This window comes from Camelus bactrianus, chromosome 21 (genome assembly GCF_048773025.1).
Source record: "Camelus bactrianus isolate YW-2024 breed Bactrian camel chromosome 21, ASM4877302v1, whole genome shotgun sequence".
Taxonomy (NCBI): domain Eukaryota; kingdom Metazoa; phylum Chordata; class Mammalia; order Artiodactyla; family Camelidae; genus Camelus; species Camelus bactrianus.
The window spans coordinates 21,398,591-21,420,253 of record NC_133559.1 but is presented as its reverse complement, the minus strand read 5'-3'; the positions used below and the strand labels follow the sequence as shown (position 1 = coordinate 21,420,253).

The window sequence follows — 21,663 nt, the reverse complement described above, 5'->3', positions numbered from 1 at the left end:
AGACTATATTAATATAAGACAAAGTAGACTACCAAGCAAGAAAAAAAAATCACTAGGCATAAAGGACATTGCACTATGTTAAAACAAGCAATTCAACAAGAACACTTAAGAATCTTATAAGTGTATGCACCTAGCAACAGGCTCTCAAATGTACAAAGCAAAATTTCATAAAAATGAAAGGAGATAGACATACCCACATTTATAATAGGTGACTTCAACATTCCTCTCACAGTAATGAAAAGAAGACATACAACACAACATTACAGAAGAACTGAGCATCACCAACAACAGGATCTGATGTTTATACACCACTTTACCCAATAACAGCAGAATACACAGTCTTTTCAAAAGCATGTAAACATTCACTAAAACAAATCATCTCCTGGGTTATAAAACAAACTTAAAGAAAATTTTTAAAACCAAAATTAAAAAATGTTTACTGAACATAATACAATTAAATTGGAAATCAACAACAGAAATATATCTGAAAAATCCCCAAATACTTGGGAATAAAACAACACTCCTTCTAAATAATCCATGGATTAGAGTCAAAGAAAAAGGCTCAAATTAGAAAATATTTTGAACTGAACAAAAATAAAAATACAACAAATCAATATTAGTGGAAAACATCTAAAAAGTGTGCATAGGGAGATACTATATATATATACACACATACACACACACTATATATATATATAAATGCTTATATATATTTCAAAAGAGGCATCCCAAAATCAATAACCTAAGTTTCCACCTTAAGAAACTAGGAAAAGAAGTACAAAATAATCTAAAGCATGCAGAAGTGAGAAAATAACAGTAACAGCACAAATCAATAAAATTGGGAGCTCCAAAAATTAAAAATCAATAAAACCAAAAGGTAGTTCTTTAGAAAGAAAAATAAATTGATAAATCTCTAGCTAAATTCATAAAGCAAAAAGGAAAGATACAAATTACCAACACCAGGAACAAAAAAGTGGCTATCACTACAGAACCCATGACATCAAAAGGATAACACTGCAAACAGCACTATGCACATTAACTGTGCACCTTAGATGAAATGAACCAATACCTTGAAAGCCACAAAATACCCACACTTACCCAAGAAGAAATAGATAACCTGAAAAATGCTATCTCTACTAAACAAATTGAATCTGTAGTTAAAATCTTTCTGAAAGTGAAAACTCCAGGCCCACACGGTTTCAACGACAAATTCTACTAAACATTTAAAGAAGAAAATGACACCAATGCTAAAAAAAAAAAAAAAAAGTATCTTCAAGAAAATATAAGAAAAAGACTAATTCCCAACTCACTGCAGAAGGCCTCCATTCCTCCAATATCAAAGTAAAGAAGACATTACAAGAAAACAAAGCCACAAATCAATATCCCTCACAAAGACAAAAACCCTAAAATAATCGCAAATCAAGTCCAGCAATACACATAAAAAATAAAATATTATGACCAGTGGGGATTATCCAGGGAATGCAAAATATGGTTCAATACTGGAAAAATCAATGTAACCCACCATATTCATAGACTAAAGAAGAAAGACTACAGGATCATATCAAGTAATACCAGAAAGAATTTTAAGAAAATGCAGCATTCACTCTTTCATGTTAAAAACTTTCAGTAAACTAGGAATACAAGGGAGTTTTCTTAACTGGATAAAGGATATCTACAACAAACCAACAATTAATATCATACTTAACAGTAAAAAACTAAATGCCTTCCTCCTGAGAGAACAAAGCAAGGAAGTACATTGTCACCACTCTTAGGCAAAACTGCATGAAAATCCTAGCTAGTGCAATAAAGCAAGAAAAGGAAAGAAAAGGCACATAGATTGAAAAGAAAGAAAACAGACCATATTCCCAAGCAATACAATTCTTTATCAGCAGCTGACAAACTTTTCCTACAAAGAACTAGATAGGAAACATCTTAAGATTTACAAGCCATATGGTTTCAGTCACTGCTACTCAACCCTGCTATTGTAGAAGGTTTTCAATAATAGTAAAATATTTCATTTTCCTCTACAAGCATAATTTTCTTTACTACTATCATCTTACGTAGACCTAAATATTATACCTAGCAACTGAGTTTCAAATACAGAATTTTTTAATAAATTCTGGAAAAAGTTGTTGTAAAAGACTCAGGAAAAAGTTTTTACCTTCCCCCTAACTGCCTAAAAGAACTTAGATAGAGGGCCTGTTCCAGCTATCAGGAGAGATATCTGCAAAGAATATGGGCTAGGTGTGGTGGGGGAAACTCAGCAGGGCCTAGAGAGCAGAAACCACTCTGTATCCCACTGTCTCGGCATGGCCCAGCAAACTTCCCTTTACCAAACCTTTGCTTTTCTATCTCCATATGAGTTACCTTTTTTCTCTTTCAAGTTGCAAAACGCTAACCCTAACCCTAACCCTAACATTCTCTTTCGTCTCTAACGGAAGATGGTATTTAAGGTGAGGGCTCCGAATACGGTGACAAGTTGCTCCACTTTCCTGTGTCTTTCCCATGTGTGCATGTTATTAAACTTTTGTTTGACTTTTCTCCTGTTAATCTATCTCATGTCAATTTAATTCTTAGACCAGCCAGGAGAACCTAACAGAGTAGAGGAAAATTTCTCCCACCCCAACACCCTCCTTGCCTGTTTCATGAGATTCTTTCTCTTTTCTGAATCCAAATTTTATTCCTGGCAGACTCAAAAAACAGGTAAAGTACTTAGAACAGTGCTCAGCACACAGTAAGTGCTATATAAGTGTTACTTCTGGTTACTGTTTTGTGCTGTTACATGATACAACACTTTGAGGCATGAGATACTTTAAACTGTGCTACAATATGCAGAATAATTAAGACACAAAGATGACTTCCACATCCTGTTCCAGTGCTATTCTAGAACTCTTTCTGGGCAAATAAGTATAATGTTAATAATACTACACAGAGCAAGCATTCAATCCTGGCAACAACCCAAGCTCATCACTTGAAAGGTCACTCTCTGGATCTTGGTAGGTTCCCTCTTATCACTCCGACCTCAGACATTTAAATGTCTCTTTCTTAGAGAGGCCTTCTTTGACAACCCCATACCCACTCAATCATCATAGCACTCTGCTGCTATCCACTGTCTTGCCTTTTGTTTGCCTGCCTGCCTGCCCGCCTGCCCGCCCCCTCCATGTATCGACCTTCCACTAGAATGGAAGCTCCATGAAGCAGAGACTTGATCTGCAGTGCTTACCATTATATCCCTCAACGTCTGTAACAGTAATCTGTCACGGAGTAGGCAGTTAATAAGTGTTTATTAAATGACTTAACTAATACATAAATGAGCAAACAACTCTAAACACAGTACGCATTACTTTTACCTCCATTTTACACATAAAGAAGCTGAAGCTCACAGATACAGCTACCAAATGACAGAATAGGCAATTAGCCTCTCACCTACTATCAGAATCAAATCGTTAATATTTTGGCTTACTTTATAGTCTACAGACATTATCTTATATGCTAAAATATATTTCGGGGGAGCAGAATTTGTCACCCCAAAATATGCCACATTAGCATGAAACCAAGCAGAACCTTGTGGGGCCCTCCCAGGTACAAATCCTTTCCGTCTCCTCCATTTCTTGTTTATAGGAAATAAGCTTCATTCAGCCTCCTAGACCTTCCCTGAGTTCAAAAGGGCAGATTCAAACAGTTGCTTATCAAGGCAGGGAGGGAATGCAGAAACAAAGGAGGAGCAGCCAAGAAACAATAGTGCAGCAATGGGCAGAGTCTTGGTTCCTCCTCAAGGAATATACATAACAGTATCTTTGAGTTCTTCTGCACAACTAAAGCCCCCACCATGCTGCGGATGGTAATTTCAGGCAGAGCACCATATTCCTGTAACATTGCCCTGTTACCTCACCACCAACCAATCAGAAGAAAGTCTGCTTGGAAGATAAACTCAACTCTGATCACATCCCAAAATGATTAACTGCAATTAACTTCCCCTTTCTCACTTTAAAAAACTTCCACGGTTGAGCAGAATCTTCAGAGTTGGTTCTTGGACATGAGTCTGCCTTCTCCCCAGGTCTCCTGAATAAAGCAACCCTTCCTTTCCAACCAACGAGTATTGGTTTTCAAGCAGTGAGCAGCCAAATCTGAGTTTGGTAACAAGCATAAGGATTACTATTTTGAGCTAAAAGCAATCAAAACCCAGCAGATTCAGGAAAGCTATTTTACCTCTCCCTCAACTGCCTAAATTTACATAGTAAAGGAAGCCTGTACCAGGAAGAGAGCTTTTACCAGATACCTTTTTATCTAAGAAAGTTATCTACATAACAAGGCAACCTCTGTTTCCCAAACATCTCCTCTCCCTGCCTTCCTCTCCTTTGTATCCCTAGACTCCTCCCTTTCTTTGGCTCAGAATGGTATATAAGCTTCAATTACCAGTTGTCTTTTGAGTCTCTATACCTTTATGGGGCTCCCATATGTACATAAGTAAATTTTTCTGCTAGTAATGTCATACTTATTTAATGATTAGACCAGCCAAAGAACCTAGACTGGAAAAAGGGAACATTTTTCCACCCATACAATATTACATCTCTTCTGTGATCAGAAAAAGGACTCACATATATCCTCAGAGCGACTTCTTTCAACCATCACTTTGTGTCACTCTGCTATGGTCCCTCCTTTGTCTAAATCCCACAGCATTCTGTGTATTATTTTCATCTAGTATTTATCATAGCCTTCTTTATAAAATAGTAATTTTAACATATTTCCTTACTAATAGGAGGTGACACAAAGTTCCTTTGGGGCTAAGGGTTATATTTTAAATATCTTATCCTTGTTGTGCCACTACCACAGATGCTATAAATTAACTTTGAATTAACTTGACTACAATAGTCACGGATTTATTTGTGCTAAAAATCTCTTATACAATTCACTAACTCAAATGTCATAGAATTTTAGAGATTAAAAAAATTCAGCAATACTATTAACCCACATTCTTAGTTTATAATAAGGAAACCAAGGCTTACACAGATAAATGGGCTTCTAATAGGTTTATTTTTTTATTACCTACTGAGAACAAGCTTCACCTGACATTTATTTCATATACAAATTCAAAACATTTCATGTACTAAGTCCAAAATACATGATACACACTACACAGCTGTATTGGAACAGGCAATTCCTTTTCAATCAAATGTAAATTTCACTATGTCTTTTTAGGCCAGATGCTCCAATAACTAAATACAACTTAATTTGTTATTATTATTAGAGTTTAAAAATCTCCATAATAAGCAGTGACACATTTTTTCCAGAAAATTTGTTCATCATGATAATCATATATGCTAAGAGAAATTATTTAAATTATTTAAACCTTACCAATTCTACAACATATACTTTGTGTCTCAGGAAATGTCAGTCTGCATTAAAATACTCTGTGCTGGCCTCCAAATGTTCTGGATTTTCTAAACTTATCTAATGTAAATAACATTTCTTAAGATTATCTTTAAAATGAATATTATATAAGCACTTCTTTCTTCATAACATTTTTTATATAATTGCCTCAAATTGTTTTTTGTAGCTTATCACACATCCCCCAAATAAGAATTCAAAAACCACCCCCTACATGTTTTCCTCCTGCTGACTCAGTTGACCCCTTGATAACTGAACTCTGTTTTACAATAACTTCATCTAATCAGCTAAATCTGCTCCTATTTTTCTTGAACTCTATCCTATTCATAGAAGCCTAATTATGAAATAAAAGATCACTGAGTTCACTGAAGTAAGCGTTGCATTTTCCAAGCGATCTCCATTTGCTTCCACTCTTTCATACCTAATATAACTTTGCTGTTACCAATTTTTACTACATTTTGGCACCAGCACAAAGTCAAAAACCTTTTTATAAAGAACAACACAGTTAAGAATGTTGCATACCATTATTGGGGGGGGGGAGCTGTTACCTCTGTTCATAGAAAGTCATTTCATTTCAAAATTTTGAACAGGTAGTATTTTAAGAGTTAATACCATAGTCTTAAGTGCAAGAATATTATCTGGACCTAAAGAAATTACATCTGACTATGAATGAGCAAAATTTTGTTATTAAATGTCAATTACATTGCTACTTCCCCATCATACTCATGTGGCTCTCCTTGTCACATTACTCTCCAGGTGAGAAGCCTTTTGTTTTTACTTACTAAATTTTCAACACATTAAAAGAATATAAATCTTTAGATAAGAGGATTATTCCTCACTTACAGGCTACGCGGTAATAATGTTTTCTTAAACTCCACAAAAGAACGATAAGGGAGAAGAATGCTAATACTTAATGAAAGGATCCCAAGTCACTTTGCCTGCCTTCTTGCTTTGCTTAACAACTATCGTATTACTTCTAAAATGCATTGCCAAAGAGTATAGGTAAGTAAGAACCCTGTATTTTCTGGCTTAATTTCAAATATTTAAAAACTAATTTTTCAGAATACATCCTTTTCATTCAACTAATAATTCCTCAAGTTTTTGACAGTTCCATAATAAACCACCTATTCTTATTTCAGCACCCAGAATGAAATAGTGCTTCAATTTTCAGTTCAATAGTGTATTCAATTTTATTTCCTTTGATACAGTGTCATAGTGAGACACACTTTATAGAACAATAAAAGCCAAATTTGAGAGTAAATGGTAGCCCCTAAGTATTCCCACTATCTTATAGTTCTTTAGGCTAAATACAACCAGCAGAATCCAAAATTATTCTATGATTTTAAAAACTATAAAACAAAGCAAAACAAAAACACTACTATAAAGGTTATATTCTAGTAACTTTCCTATCAAAGAATCCTGCCAATAAATATCTTATGGATGACGGAATGCATAGCATTTATTTTCAGTAATAAGAAAATGAAGAAATAATATTTCATCGAATTATTTTTTAAGTAATTTATTAGTGGAGCAACAACTAATGTCACTATAGTTTAAAGTTATGAGTATCTCCAATATGAATTCTATTTGGGGGTACTTTAAAACTGTCATTTAAAAAATCACTTTGAAATAACATGATAAGAACCTAAAATCTGAAGGAACAAAACTTTCCAAAATTCTAATTTTGTTTTCAGCTATTATAGAAGTCCTCCTATAAATTAAAAAAAAAAAATTTAAGGAAATATCAAGTGAGGCATAACTTCTTTTCTTATTGATATATAATTGACATAATAACACTATGTAAAGTATACAATGTATTGATTTGACACATTTATTTATTGCAATATGATTACCACTGCAGCATTAGCTAACACCTCTACTGTGACATATCATCATTTCTTTTTTGCTGTGAGAACAATTATAATCTAGTCTCTTGGCAACTTAAGAATTTGTAATACAGTAAAGTCATCCCTTGGTATCCATGGAAAGACTGGACCCACGACCCGTCCATTGATACCAAAATCTACAGATGCTCATGTCTCTTATATAAAATGATGTTAGTCCAACTGGCCCTGAGTATCTGCAGGTTCTGCATCCATGAACTCAACCAACCAGGAAGGGATCCATGGACTGATCCACAGACCTGAATCCACCCTTGTACAACCCACAGACAGAGGGTCCACTGAACTGTTGACTATAATCAGTATGCTGGCCATTAGATCTCCAGAACTTTATCTACTAGTTGCCAGTTTGTACATAATTTCTTAACTACACCATTTCTGCAGAAAGAAATCAGTTCACTTTTTAAAATATTTGTTATGCCGTTCCTCTAAAGGTTGGCAACAAAAGCTTTTCAGCACTTGACTTCATATTTTGATGGGGTATTGATTCAGCAGAACCACTAGCAGAAGTGTTTAACTTTCAAACTTGGGAAAAAGCAGAGAGAGGTTAAATTTTCTCAATATTCTAATTTTATATATAAAACAAAATAAAGTGTATCCTAAGACTTGGATTTGTATTCAGCATCTCTTTTGTTCCCAGTTATAAGGGGTGAATTATAACATTCTGTCTCCCACTCAACTCTCAATCAACTGCAGCCTGACTTCTGCCCCACTTCTCCTTTGAAACTGTCCAAGTTTTACAGTCCAAGATCTTTGATTCGTATTTACCACTCAGATCCCTAGCTAACCTCCCTGCGGTACCTACTGCGGCAGGCATTCTCTCCTGCTGGAAACAATTTCCTCCCTTGCCTTTCCTGGACTCATTTTCTTGGGATTTTACCCCTAGATCTGTGCTTATCCCTTGACAATCACTTGGCTCAATCTTCTTCCTCTGCCAATCTTATAAATGTCTCCTCATTCAACACTTGGCCTCAGGATAATTTCACCTACTCCAATTCACAATTCTCAAGCATCAACCACTTTCAAAATCTTTATTTCCCAAGTTTAGGATACAAATATCCATCTACTTACTAAACCTGGAAGTCCACAGAAATGTGAAATTCAGCATATCTGAAACTACGCTAGCTTTCCTCGTAAGCCTCGAAACAATTCTCCCTGAAAGTCTCTCAGTCAAGAAGGTCAACAACCACCCAGTTACCTGGAAGTAACCTTAGGCTCCTTGTTTTACCTCAACCTCGCATCAAATCAAACACCAAATCTTGATTTTTACTTCCCTAATGCCTCTCAAATTCATCATCTCTACTGTCCCCACTGCCCCTCCCTTTCTTCAGGCCATGATCATTTCTTATCTTGGCCACAATAGCCTTCTTACTTCGTATTTATTGCCTCCAGTATCAATATCCTTTTCACCGCTGTCAGAGTGACCTTTCTCAATTATAAATATGGTATCATTCACAGCTTAAAACTCTCCCAACCTAAGGATAACGTACTAAGCATGGTAATGATCTACCTATTTAGAATAATTAACCACCATGCCCACCAATGCTTCAGCAATATCTAATTTCCTACAGATCTCGCACATATCATGTTGCAACAGAGCTTTTATCAACTGACTCAACTGTTGTCTCTGACTGAAATGCCCTTCTCTGCCTTACCACACTTCAAAATCCTGACCTTTATACCAGAGTTAGTTATTCACTTATTGATTCATTCATTCATTTCTTTTAGGCTTAAAATACGAAGGATTCTGCCCAGAAAAAGAATACAGACTAGACAAACTAGTAAGTATTAAGTAACATTATTACTAGCAAAAATAGCTAACATTTATTGAGCGCTAACCGGGTAACAAGCACTGTCCTAAAAGATCTTACATGAATTCCTATTTATTCATCATGACAACTGTAATACTGTAATATAATAAGAAATACATATTTTGGTCTTCATCCTGGCTCCTGAAACAGCCATAGCAATATAGGTGAAAGAAACATCTTTTGTTCTATTTGGTGTTCATCTCACCTGTGAAATAATTCCAGAGCAACAAGGGTAAAAGGAGCATCTTATGTTATTCCTAACAAGCTTCTTTCAACCACACCAGAGTTTAATGTTAATGAGGTGACTGATGGAAAGTCCCTAAGGACACTGAGGGACAGGGAGGAAGCTGGATGCCAGGGGAATCAATCACATGATTAGAGGGTTGTAACTTTCAGTCCCACCCCCCAACCTCCAGGGACGGGAAAGGGGCTGGTACTTCAGTTAATTACTAATAGCCAAAGATTTACTCAATCGTGCCTACAGAATGAAGTATTTATAAAAAAACAAAAAAAAAAAACAAAAAAAAACCCTAACTTAAGGTGTTCTGAGAAATTCTGGGCTGGTGAACAGGGAGTTGCTGAGAGGGTGGCAAGCCTGAAAAGGGCATGGAAGGTCACACCCCATCCCCCATACCTGGCCCTATGCATCTCTTCTACCTGGCTGTGCCTGAGTTCTATCCTTTTATAATAAACTAGTAATCTAGTAAGTAAACTGTTTTCCTGAGTTCTATGAGCAATTCTAGCAAATTATCAAACCTGAGGAGGAGGCTGTAGGAACCGCCGATTTATAGCTGGTTGGTCAGAAACACAGGCAACAACCTGGACTTGCAATTGGTGTCTGAAGTAAGGACAAGGGAGACAGTCTTGTGGGACTGAGCCCTTGACCTGTGGGGTCTGTGCTAACTCCAGGTAGTCAGTGTCTCAACTGAATTGTAGGACATCCAACTGGTGTTGAGTTGGAGAATTAACTGGTATAGGAAAAACACAAAAACACCCACCCATCTGGAGTCAGAAGTCAAGTGGTGTGATAGTAGTAAAGTAAACAGAGTTTTCTTTTAACAATTCTATGACGTGGTGTAATAAAAATTTCCCATTTCAGAGATGAAGATTATCCTAAGGTTAAACATGTAGGAAGTGGTAAGATGGAATACAAACCAGAAATCTGACTTCAATCCAATGTAGTCAGCACCACTTCCACACTTTGCATATACCGTTGCATGTATCACCTAGTATAATCTTTTTACCACTACGTTCTTCCCCACTTAAAGACAGAGAACATACATTACTCATTTATATATTCCCAATATCTAGCTTAGTGCCTATCGAGTCATAGGCACTCAATAACTGTGTCACAAACCAAACTATGCAGTGAAAACCATTTCTAAAATGAAAACTGGCCATCTCAGCAAACTAATTTCACTTCCTGTGATACAGGCCTTTGGCCCTACCTCCTCAATTTAGTAACACTTCATGTCAAGCAGGAATGCCCTCTTGATTTCCTAATCTTGACCCCTAATACAACCTAGCCTAAGGAAGCAGTCTTATCAAACTCATTAATAATGAGGACAATGTGACTGGTAAAAGTTATTAAAGACTACGTCCTGGTGATATTTGTATTTCAACAGGTAGAAAAGCTTTAAATCAGCACCTAATAGTAAAATATCAGGCCGTCATTAGTATTAGAAAGGCTTTTGGAGAAGGGATCTTTTTGCAAGCAGTTTTCAAACAACTCTATATAAAGCATAAAGCTAATCTCCCCAGATTAGCATCACAGATCACGAAACAGTTCAGAACCTGCTTTCTCAGAGGAGTAACCGTGCACTGCCAATGCTTCAACGTTACAAATCTTAGATTTTCTTTATACATTCTTCACACACTGTAAACCTACTGTAATTAGTGATGTCGACAAAGATGATGCAAGCAAAGAAAGACAAGTTGAAGTGAAATACAACAAAAATGACCAGACCTCACATGGAAAAGTTTTCGGGGAAAAAAAAATATTAATTTTAGTGTTGTGGCTAGCATAAGCATTTCACAAGGACAATTTTTAGGGTCAAACTGCTTAGGTTTAATTCCTGCTTTATCACCTAATAACAATCTTCCTGTGACTAACTGCTTATCTGAGAAATGAGAATAATAATGGTACCTACACTTCAAAAGAGTTGTACTGAGGATATATATCATGTAGTACACTATTTAAATAACAGTTGCCATCATTACTACTGTTTACAGTAATAGTCAACAAGAATGGAGAGATATCAGTGAATACACAGAAAACTGAGTAGCAAGCACAGGAAAAACTTATCACAGAACTTAACATAGCTGACATTTATAGAATGCTCCACTCAGGGGGAGGATATAGCTCAAGTGGTAGAGTGCATGCCTAGCATGCACAAGGTTCCTGGGTTCAATCCCTACTATCTCCCCCAAAAATAAATAAATAAATGAACCTCATTACCTCCCCCTACCAAAAATTTAAAAAGTTAATTTAATTTAAAAAGGAAGTACAATACTCCACTCAACAACTGTAGAATACACATTCCTTACATGTACTCTCGGAACATTCACCAAAATAGACTGGGTCATAAAGTAAGTCTCAACAACTTAAAAGGATTCAGATCACACAGAGTATACCCTCTGGTCAAAATTAAAAATCAGTATCAGAAAGGTTTAGAAATCAAACCATATACTTCTAAACAATCCTTATGCCACAGAAGAAATAACACGGGAAACTGGAAAATATTTCAAATTGAATGAGCACACAAAATACCAAGTTTTATGGGTGTAGTTAAAGCAGTGGTTAGAGGAAAAGCTATAATCTTAAAAATGAAAAGGTGTTAGGGAAAAAAGGGGAAAAAAAATCAGTGATCTAATCTTCACATGAAAAAACTTTAGAAAGAAAACCAAGTTAAATGCAAAGCAGAAAATAAAAAGGAAACAAAAGGAATCAACAGAAGATAAAACAGAAAAACAATAGGGGAAATCAATGAACCCAAAATCGGATTCTTTGGGGGAAAATAAAGTCAATAAAATTAATAAATTTTTATAGCTAGGCTGATAAAAAAAAAAAAAAGAGAGAGAATATGTAAGTTACCAATATCAGAAGTAAAAGCAGATTCCATAGATCCTAAAGACATTAAAAAGAAAAAGGCAGTGTTTCAAGCAATAAATTAAATATCTTTAAGCTGAAGATTCCTTGAAAGATATAAATTACCAAAAATGACTCAAGAAGACATAAAAATAATAGTAAACAAAATAACACAATATCTACTGAAGAATTTAAATTATACCACTAAAGTTAGAAACCATCTTCTTATTTGATATTCATTTAAATCAGTCTCACATTTAGTGGAGCTGAACATTATAAGTGAATCTAATTTAATCTTTTTAATTCACATGAAATGGCATCACATAGTATCTTTAATGTTTAATTACTAAGAAATTCTTATCTTATGGTACTTATCATTCAGTCATTTAACATCAGCAGTTTTAAAAGTCTGAAAATAACATTTAATAATAAAAATCCACTCTAATGTATTATTCTTGAAATTTATATAAATTTCAGGGTTCTTGTTTATCTTGCCACATATATATATACGTAGGGGAAAGCTAACTTTTGTGGGGGGAAGGAAAGCTACCTTTTTATCAACTCTCAAAGAGGAAAAATTCTAGCAAAATAACTTATTAACTATCACTAGAATGATGACAACCACTTTCTATACAGCTCCTTTACTCACTCTTATGTAACTCTGGATAATCCTCTGGCTCAAAATGACAAATGAATTCTTTGATAATCATTAACAATTAAGCTACCAAAAGAAAAGAAAAAAAGAAAAACATTTCATAATAAACTGTGAAAAGATACTCAGGAGACTAAAGTTTTGAATACTGTTCATATAATCTTCATCAGAATATGCTACAAAAACTAAAAGAAAGAAAGAAAACAGTCCACACAGTAATAAAAGCTATGTTAAACCACAGTTCCAAAAATTTTATGAAAAATGAAAACCACAGCAATTTCAAAACATCTACTACATGAAGCCTAACTGAGCAACAATGACAAGTATTTTTAAAAATGAAAATGGTTAAGTGGCTTTTACATTTGTTCACTGTACTAATGCTTGCTTTTACCACACTGCATTCCACACATAGCATATGAAGTAACAAACATTTTTAAAATTGGGAGAGAGGAAGCACTAAATAGGATGTAAAGGACTTCCATTTTTTAAACATTTTACCCTGATTTCATAAAACAGACACTATTAGAATTCAAATTATTTTTCACTTCTTTACAAGACAAAAAATATGTTTTACCTAATAACACTGTCTAATTTAAGGATGTCATAGAAACCCTAATTTTGCTTATTTACTATGAAAAGAAATTTATAACCTTACTGTAAGTCAAACTATACATTCATATAATATTATAGGTAGAAATAGCTATTATAATTGGTCAAGTATTATTTGGAAATTTTTTCATTATAACTTTATAAAGATATGTTATTTCTGTGCCCTTTTTGGTTTTAAATAACTGTATATAAAAGGAAGAAAAGTTGTTTTAGACATAGATTCAATATTTCTATTAAGTATGTTGATACTTTACAGGTACACATTATAGGTTTCTAACAATTTTTCTACATAATTACCAGTTTTCTTAACTTACATTATCTACATACAGATTTTTCAAACACTCCATTGGTTGACTCATGTATCATTTGATTATTTGAGGAATTTTACTGCTTTCTATTGTTATTTAAGGAATTATGATGACATTAAAGAAAAAATGGTAGAAAAAAATATATGCAAAGAACAAAAAGGTCCTACCTGTTTCAACCTCATGAAGAAAGTCTCTGTGAAAGTCTTTCTGCTGAAATACCAAAATCGCTCATTTGCAGGGTACACACGTACTACTGTCTCCAGGAGAAAGCGGACAGGCTCCACCACCTCCGTGACTACCATGTCCACTGCCACAGTCATGTACACTCGTTTATCTGTAGTAGAAATTTTCTGTGGTTTATGCTGGCTTTATTATTACTTGATTATTTAAGAAAATAAAGTTAAAGAACTAAGGTTCTTTATAACCACGTAACCTTCCCTGTTTAATTTTAAATGTCTTATTGTCACTTTGAATAAATAGGTAATCAAGTATCTCAAGTATGTTTCTCAACACTCTGATCCCATCTTAATCAGAAGTCCAAATCTCCTCTGACAACTTTAATTTTTTCTTCCCCAAATCAGGTCCTTAATACAAAAAATGAATAAAATTAAAATTTTAGAACTTCTTTTACACTGAAACTATCTTTTAGATTTCCCAAAAACCCTCTGGAAAATCACAAAGACTTGCCTTTTCATCTTATAAAAAAGAGATACTAGAAATTACTAGGTTTGTTTGATGAGTTGCATGGGAAGGACTAGCAAATCCAAGGAGATACTCAACCTTCACTATGTTAAATTTGTATGGGAAAATGTCATTAAAATGAGTATTTCAATGTTCTATGCTTTCAGGGAAGTCCCTGAAGATTTGTCAGTACCCTTATTGTCCATAATATATACTGTTTATCCTCAGGAAAATCAGTGGCCAAAGCTCTAATGAAATGGTTCTGTGCAGTTTTCATACATATATATATATGTACACACGTACACACACACATACTATATATATATAATAGATAGCATATATATTATGTGTATATATATCTTGAGTCCTGGAAAGTGATTTTAGACTGCAACATTATACTGTTATCAGTCAAAATTTCAGTTAATATTTAGAATGTTTACTTGGCCATAGCCTGCCTTTAATTTGAATCCAGGATCTTCGAGGCCAGTGTCTATTGGTTTTCTTTAGTTTCACTATGATAAGTTGAAATACGGCTTTCATTTTATTTTATTTATCCTGCTTGAAATTCACTGGGGTTTCTGAATCTGTGGTTTGGTTTTTCCATATTATTTTGTCATTTCTCTGTTATTTTTAAAATATTTATTTCAATTTATTTTGTCTACCACTTTTAGTTCTCAGTTAAGGGAAAGTTCAAATAACCAAGCCTACCATTAGAAGAAACTTTCAATGGTATCTTTTCAAACCATTATACAACATCTAGACTCATCAACTATACTTCTATTAACATCATCACATTCAACAAAAAGGTATTACATTCTTACTAAATACAAGCACTCTACCTGCCAATTCAAGAAAAACTAGGATTCTCTGGACACTGAACTCAACCCAGAGGACCTCAGAGTCTCAGGGGAGAAATGCAGAGGGGTAAGAGAGAATCATATAAAATACGGAACACAATGTACAACTTGTTACAGTGAAGAGGTCCAAGACATTCCATCTCTCAGGGCTGCAACTTCAGTAGTTCTTGATTCATAAATCCTGAGTCATTTATAATTTCAAGGACACCATTTAAAAATTTTAGAAATTAGGTCAACATTTTTGATTGGCATATGAAATGATTTTAGATTTAAAACACATTAGCTTTCACATCAGCATATTATATAGTATTATATAGTTTCTTTTAATAGAACAAATGAATTTTAAAAATATATTTTTAAATTGAGGACCAAATAAGTATTACAATACAAAATGAAACTGAACTATGTGTTAACATTAAAAACAGATAAAAACGTGTGCTTGCTTTGGCAGCACATATATTAAAAACAGATAAAAACTGCTTTTATAAGTTATTATTTGAAATTTCTGCATTTTATTCTTCAAAATTATCAACTGGCTTATTTTTTCTATTTTTTATGTTGATTTTTTGAATGATTATAAGGAAGAAGTTTACAGACTGGTATTCACAAGCCTGTATCCAGAAATAACAAACTGTGGGTGTAAAGATTATTTATTCCTAATATATGAAAAGCTAAATTTTACATAATCATCTTTATTTTTTTCTCTTTTTAGCCTTCAGTTTGAAATAGCTTGATGTGTGATCAAATGCATGCAACTTATGAAACTGGTAAATACTCTTGTTAAGGAAATTCAAGAATAACTATCATTTAATGCTCTTCCTTAATATATTTCTATATCAGTATTCACTAATGCTCCTGTCTTTAACTGAAAGTCTACTGTGAGTATAAACTAAATAATATAAAATTAAAGATCAAACAAGCTGATCCTTCACTCTCTCGATATAAATTATTGATTGAATCACATTAAAGCATTTAGTGTAAGATTATAACTCAAGAGGTAAAACTAAATTTCAGTTTAAAGGCAGACAGTAGAGGAGCAAAAAAATAAGATGGGCAATTAACAGATATCTGGATAAAATGGGAATAAAAATAAATAACAATGGGAAAAATGACAAATGTGACTATTCACAACTTAAAAATTCTGCTCAACACTAGACATATTAAACAAAATGAAAAGGTTAACAACTAGGGGAAGAGTATTTGCCAGAAATGAAATCCTAAGTATATTTTACTAAAATCCTAATGGTCAAAAGACTAGACTGAAAAAGTAGTAAGTAAGAAAAGATAAGCAATCTGTAATACAAAGAAAAAATTAAAATAGTTATCAAAGACATACAAACATTCCAGAATTTGTTTTCATCATTTCTTTCATATTTTTCCATCATTTCCCCCTCAAACAAACAACTCTACAATGGCATATGAAATACAAAGCCCAAATGCTTTCTATATAATGTAATAAAATTAATTCACATATTTTTAGGAGAGTTCCTTTTGAATAGTGGAGGTTTTCCTCAGATGCCATAAAGTATGAAAAGAAGAATTACTCCATTTAAAATAGCACCACAATTTTTTTTTAAACATAGCAAAACACTCTTCACCATAATGTAAATCTTAAAGCAAATAATAAGCAACCTTTTAAGAAAATTTACCTTTGGGGGTTTCTTCATTAAGTGCCAGAAATATTGGTGCATTGGGGTTCCACATGCCAGTGATAACATAAGCTCTCCCATCATAGCTCTTTCCCATGGATTCCTATAAAAGTTCAAACAGGAATCACTAAGAACGTATCCAACAGGAAAATCACCATTTTAAATTATACCCTACTTTAAGCAATCAATTTATTAAAATTTGGATTTATGATCAAACAGGGGACATACTTTCTTTGTAAATTATTTTCTTTCTATAGAAACATTTCTTTAAATATTAAATTCTCCTACAGCTTTCTACAGAGTTTCAATTTAGAGACACATACTCTTGGATAAAAGGAGTTATATACTCTTACATGCTGACTCACAAAAACATAATATTGGCATGAAGTTATATTTAACTTTACCTCAGGCTGGTTGTCAGAGTCTCATACATACACATACAAGATGCATGCAGTTTCTATTAAAACTACAGTATAGATCTCACCGAAGACAGTTAGGGTAGCTATACTGAATTAATAACTAATCACAGGAAAAGAAGTTAGAATTTTTCTTCTAGTTTTCTAATTTTTAATGTTTTCTTGAACTATTAATTTACTTTGTCACAATACCTTTAAAGTTAATATTTTTCTATTGTCTATATGTCAGATATATGTACACTTACTTACAATCATAAATCAGTATTAGGGGACTAATATTGGATGGTAATCAACATCCAAGGTTATTAACTATCTCCCTCTACCTTTATTCTTACTCCCTCCTTCTTCCCATCTCTCCTTTTCCCCTTTGTCTTCATTTCCTCCACTCTAAGACTTTTACCAAGCCAGCTCTTGACTCACTAAAGGAGGCAGCAACTACTACAGTGAAAGCAAGGCTACACATAGTTGTGTGTGTGTATGCAAGTGCAAGTGCGGTATGGGAGAGCTTAGATGTTCTCCCACAGGAGAACAGCATACAAATATGTGCATATGAAAAAGAGTATTATCTACAGCAGTTTCAATTTTCTGTACCATTTCCTCATATTATGACTAGAGAGGGCTAAGTCAGACTAAACAAATTTTTTTTCAATATTACCCCCACACAGACACTTCTCCAAATCCCTACTAAATTATTTCAGTCATTTGGTAATTACTATACATATTTTTCTAGTGTAGTGGTGATATTTCACTAATCAGATTTATAGCTTGAGTGCAGGGACCCTGAATTTCAGAAATGAAACACACTCAAGGCTATGTAAAGAAAACCCACTCAGTACCTCCAACACACTCATATATTCATATTCATTCTCTTTCTCTTTCTCTGTCTCCCTCCCTTCCTCCCATATGCCTATCCTCTCTCCCTACTCTCTATTTAGACCCCCATTCAGAAAAAGAATGAGCACCTGATTCAAAAAAACCCAGTCCATTTCTAGACAAGAGCCTGCGCTATGCCTGAGCCCAACAAGATGAGCTAGACCAATCAGATTCTTTCTTTCAATTAACAAGGAAAGTGAGCATTTAGCAGTGAAGCTGAAAGGTTTTGATAAAAAGTCAGGTGATGACAGGCCGCACACAAAACGAACTTAGAATTTAACACAGGGAAATACAGGAAGAAGAGCAGAGTATCAGGAAACTGCTAAGTGGTAAGGGAAAAAGGGAGAAAACAAACACCCAAAAAGAATCCTTAAAAATAATTAATCACGCAATCAAAAAATAAAAGCAGATACTAGAACTCCAGTTGAGAGGGCAGAGAGAGTGAGCTACAGAGAGAGAAGAGCAGAGGGGAGGCAGGGAAGGAGATAAAAAGGGGAGGAGAGGGAGAAAGAGAGAGAAGGAAAGAAGCAGGGAATGGAGGGAAGGAAAGGGAGGGAAAGGGGGAGAGAAGAAGGTGCAGAAAGAGAGAAGAGGGGTGGAGCACCAGGCTGGGAGAGCAGGGGCAGCAAGAAAGAAGCTCACAGAAAGAGTAAGCCCCTGCTGGGAGGGGAGACAGACAGGAAGAGACCAGAGAGCAGAGACCACTCTGCAGGCTTAGGTACAACTTCATGAAGATCAGTAACTCTTTTAAGGTGCTCTAAGAGATTCTTTGTCTCTTGTAACCAAAATAGCCTAACCAAAAAAACAAGAGCATATTTTTATTTCTTTTTAGTCCCCACACACACGACCACAGTAATACTGTCTTACACATCAAAAGCCCTCAATAAAAGTTCCTCCTCATAAAGTCATTTTTATTTATTGTTATTGAACTAGACATTCTAGACATTTCTATTACATAGCTTAGCTGGCTCCCATCCACTCATCAAGAAAATTTCACAATCTCTGCTTTAGAGTTCTTTCCTGAACTCTCCTAACAAAAGTGACAAGACTACGGACAGCAGGTAAAGGACATCTGGACAACAAAATACCTCTGCCCAAACTAAGCCAGGATGGAACCACCAGATGCCTTTTATAAAATTTTTATTTATTACAGTATTATTTAATTATTTTATTGGGGGGGTAATTAGGTTTATTTGTACCCCCAAAAAACCAAACTAACTTTACTTACATGTGATTTTGTTTATATGATATATATAACATATATATAAGTAATTTTGTTATTTGACTGAATAATACATTTTCATTTATAAATAACTTTCTCTTTCATGTAGATCCTATATTAAACAAAATTTATAAATTTATAGAAAAGTCTCAGTTCTCCTTGCTTACAAGAAAGTATTCAGCATTCAGGGAAGTCAGCACTGCCTAAAAATTATTCAAGTCAAATAGAATAGTCTCACAAATTCTGAAATTAAATTAAACATAATTGAATGCTTTTTCAAAGTTTGTCAGAATAAAGTATACAGTGAAATTTGTTTTCAAAGTGCACCCATATTTGGATATGTCATGGAAGAAGCAGAAGTATTAACATCGTGCTCTAGAGGGCAGAACTTAGACAAAGTAGGCAGTTACAAGGAACATGATTTCAGGAGACTACAAAGATATAACACGTAATAACCAGAACCATCCCATAGTCTTCATTATGAGGTAGCAAGCTCCTTCTTATTAGATGCAGTCCAGCTGAAGCTCAATAACCATGTATTAAGACAGTATCAAGATTAACAGCACTGAGTAATAACCAATCACAACTGCTGGTAACTGTCCACACAAACCCTCCCACTTGACCAACTATTTGTTGTACAGGTAAGCCCATGGCTCATTCCACGAGCTCAATGCTGACGAATCCTCTGATTTCAATACAGACTCTTAAAGGTGGAGGACTGCACTGCAAGTGAAACACTTTAGACTCAGGAGGATCAGAAATTCTATCTTCTAAACTTAGGTTTTATGGAAAAATCTCTGCCAGTAATTCATCTTAACCTTTTAAACTCTGAAAATCATTGCTAATTAGGACCTAGGAGCTTGTAAGTGTTTAATGTTCATGAAACTACCTCCTCTCAGAATTTTCAAGGCTCCAAAATGCTACGTCTTGCCTCAAGAAAAACTACTTGCATTACTGATATGCTGTAAAGAGGGATGGAAGAGAGATGAACCAACAGCTAATTTTTTTTCACATTCAATGTAACTGGCTGTCCTTACCTTACCTATCCATGCAGTGCTTCCCCTACATTTCTGTGGCTCGTTGTACCAACTCCTTGAGAGCACTTAGCCCATTACTGTCATTATAAACTTAGAAGATTTGTTTCCATCAAAAGATTATGAACCCACAGATGGTAAGAACCATGTTGTACCATATCTTCAACTCCAGCACTTCACACAATGCTTGGTACCCAACTAGGTGCTCAAAAAGGCGGAATAAACCACTAGAAAATCAATGTGATGTTACTATGAAATAACTCAAAGAAAAAGTTGATATAATTGGTGACATTTAACTGACATTTGCAAAACACAGTTGAAAGGAAGAAAACGTGTAGTGCTACACATAAAAATCTCAGTTAAGTAAGTTAAGGACTTTATACTTATTCTAAGATGACTATTTCCTATAATATTTCTAAATCACAAAGTAAATGTTTCCATTAACTGCAATATTAGCAAGTATTTCTGTTTAAAAGTTAAGATGGTCTGCTATTTTTACATCAAATATCAAGCCTTAAATATATATTAACCTTTAAGGGCATTCCTTAAATAAACACTATTTCTACCGTAAATATACTTTGCTAAGGACAGGTAATCAAGGAGGAAAAATTCAGAAAGGGAAATGCTTTAAATAGAAAATAAAAACATCCCTCACAGTACTCAGATTAATAATACTGCATTAAAATAAATGAAAGGCACCATACTCACTCTGGATGTGCCTATTATAATCATGTACTTGTTATTTTTGGCTCAAAGAAAGGACATCTTCCAAGAAGCCAAACAGATGAATAGATGGACATTGCAAAAACACTATCCTTTTATTTGCTTTCAACTTGCATATTATTTTTTGATGGAAATTCTCCTCTCCCCTTCAAAAGTAATTTTAAATTTGGGATTCCAAATTAAATTATTACTATCATACAGCTGAAAGTTAGAAACAATTTTGACAATATGACAAAATCTTACAACAGAAAATACTTTAAAAATATAAAATAACTATCATCTATACTTGGTTAAGGTGCTTAAGATTATCATTACCATATCCAGTAAGTGCATGTCACTGTTCTTCACATTTCGACCTGGGCTTAATAACATTCCAAAACATCTGAAAATATTGGGGGGAAAAAAAAGGAGAAATAAGGTATCAAGAACATACAGAAGCCCAGTGAGCAAA

The 21,663-nt window shown here is 34.3% G+C and overlaps 1 protein-coding gene across 2 annotated transcripts in view; it reads right to left on the bottom strand.

The window, feature by feature from the left end:
- Window positions 1–21,663, bottom strand: part of RABGAP1L (RAB GTPase activating protein 1 like) — a 560,468-nt gene that overhangs the window by 446,845 nt on the left and 91,960 nt on the right. For both annotated transcript variants that reach the window (XM_074349821.1, XM_074349820.1), the window contains exons 8-10: window positions 21,528–21,594; window positions 16,945–17,047; window positions 13,925–14,091 (exon numbers count right to left, since the gene is read on the bottom strand). In XM_074349821.1, coding sequence (XP_074205922.1) covers window positions 13,925–14,091; window positions 16,945–17,047; window positions 21,528–21,594 — 337 coding nt within the window. The remainder of the gene's footprint in view (window positions 1–13,924; window positions 14,092–16,944; window positions 17,048–21,527; window positions 21,595–21,663) is intronic.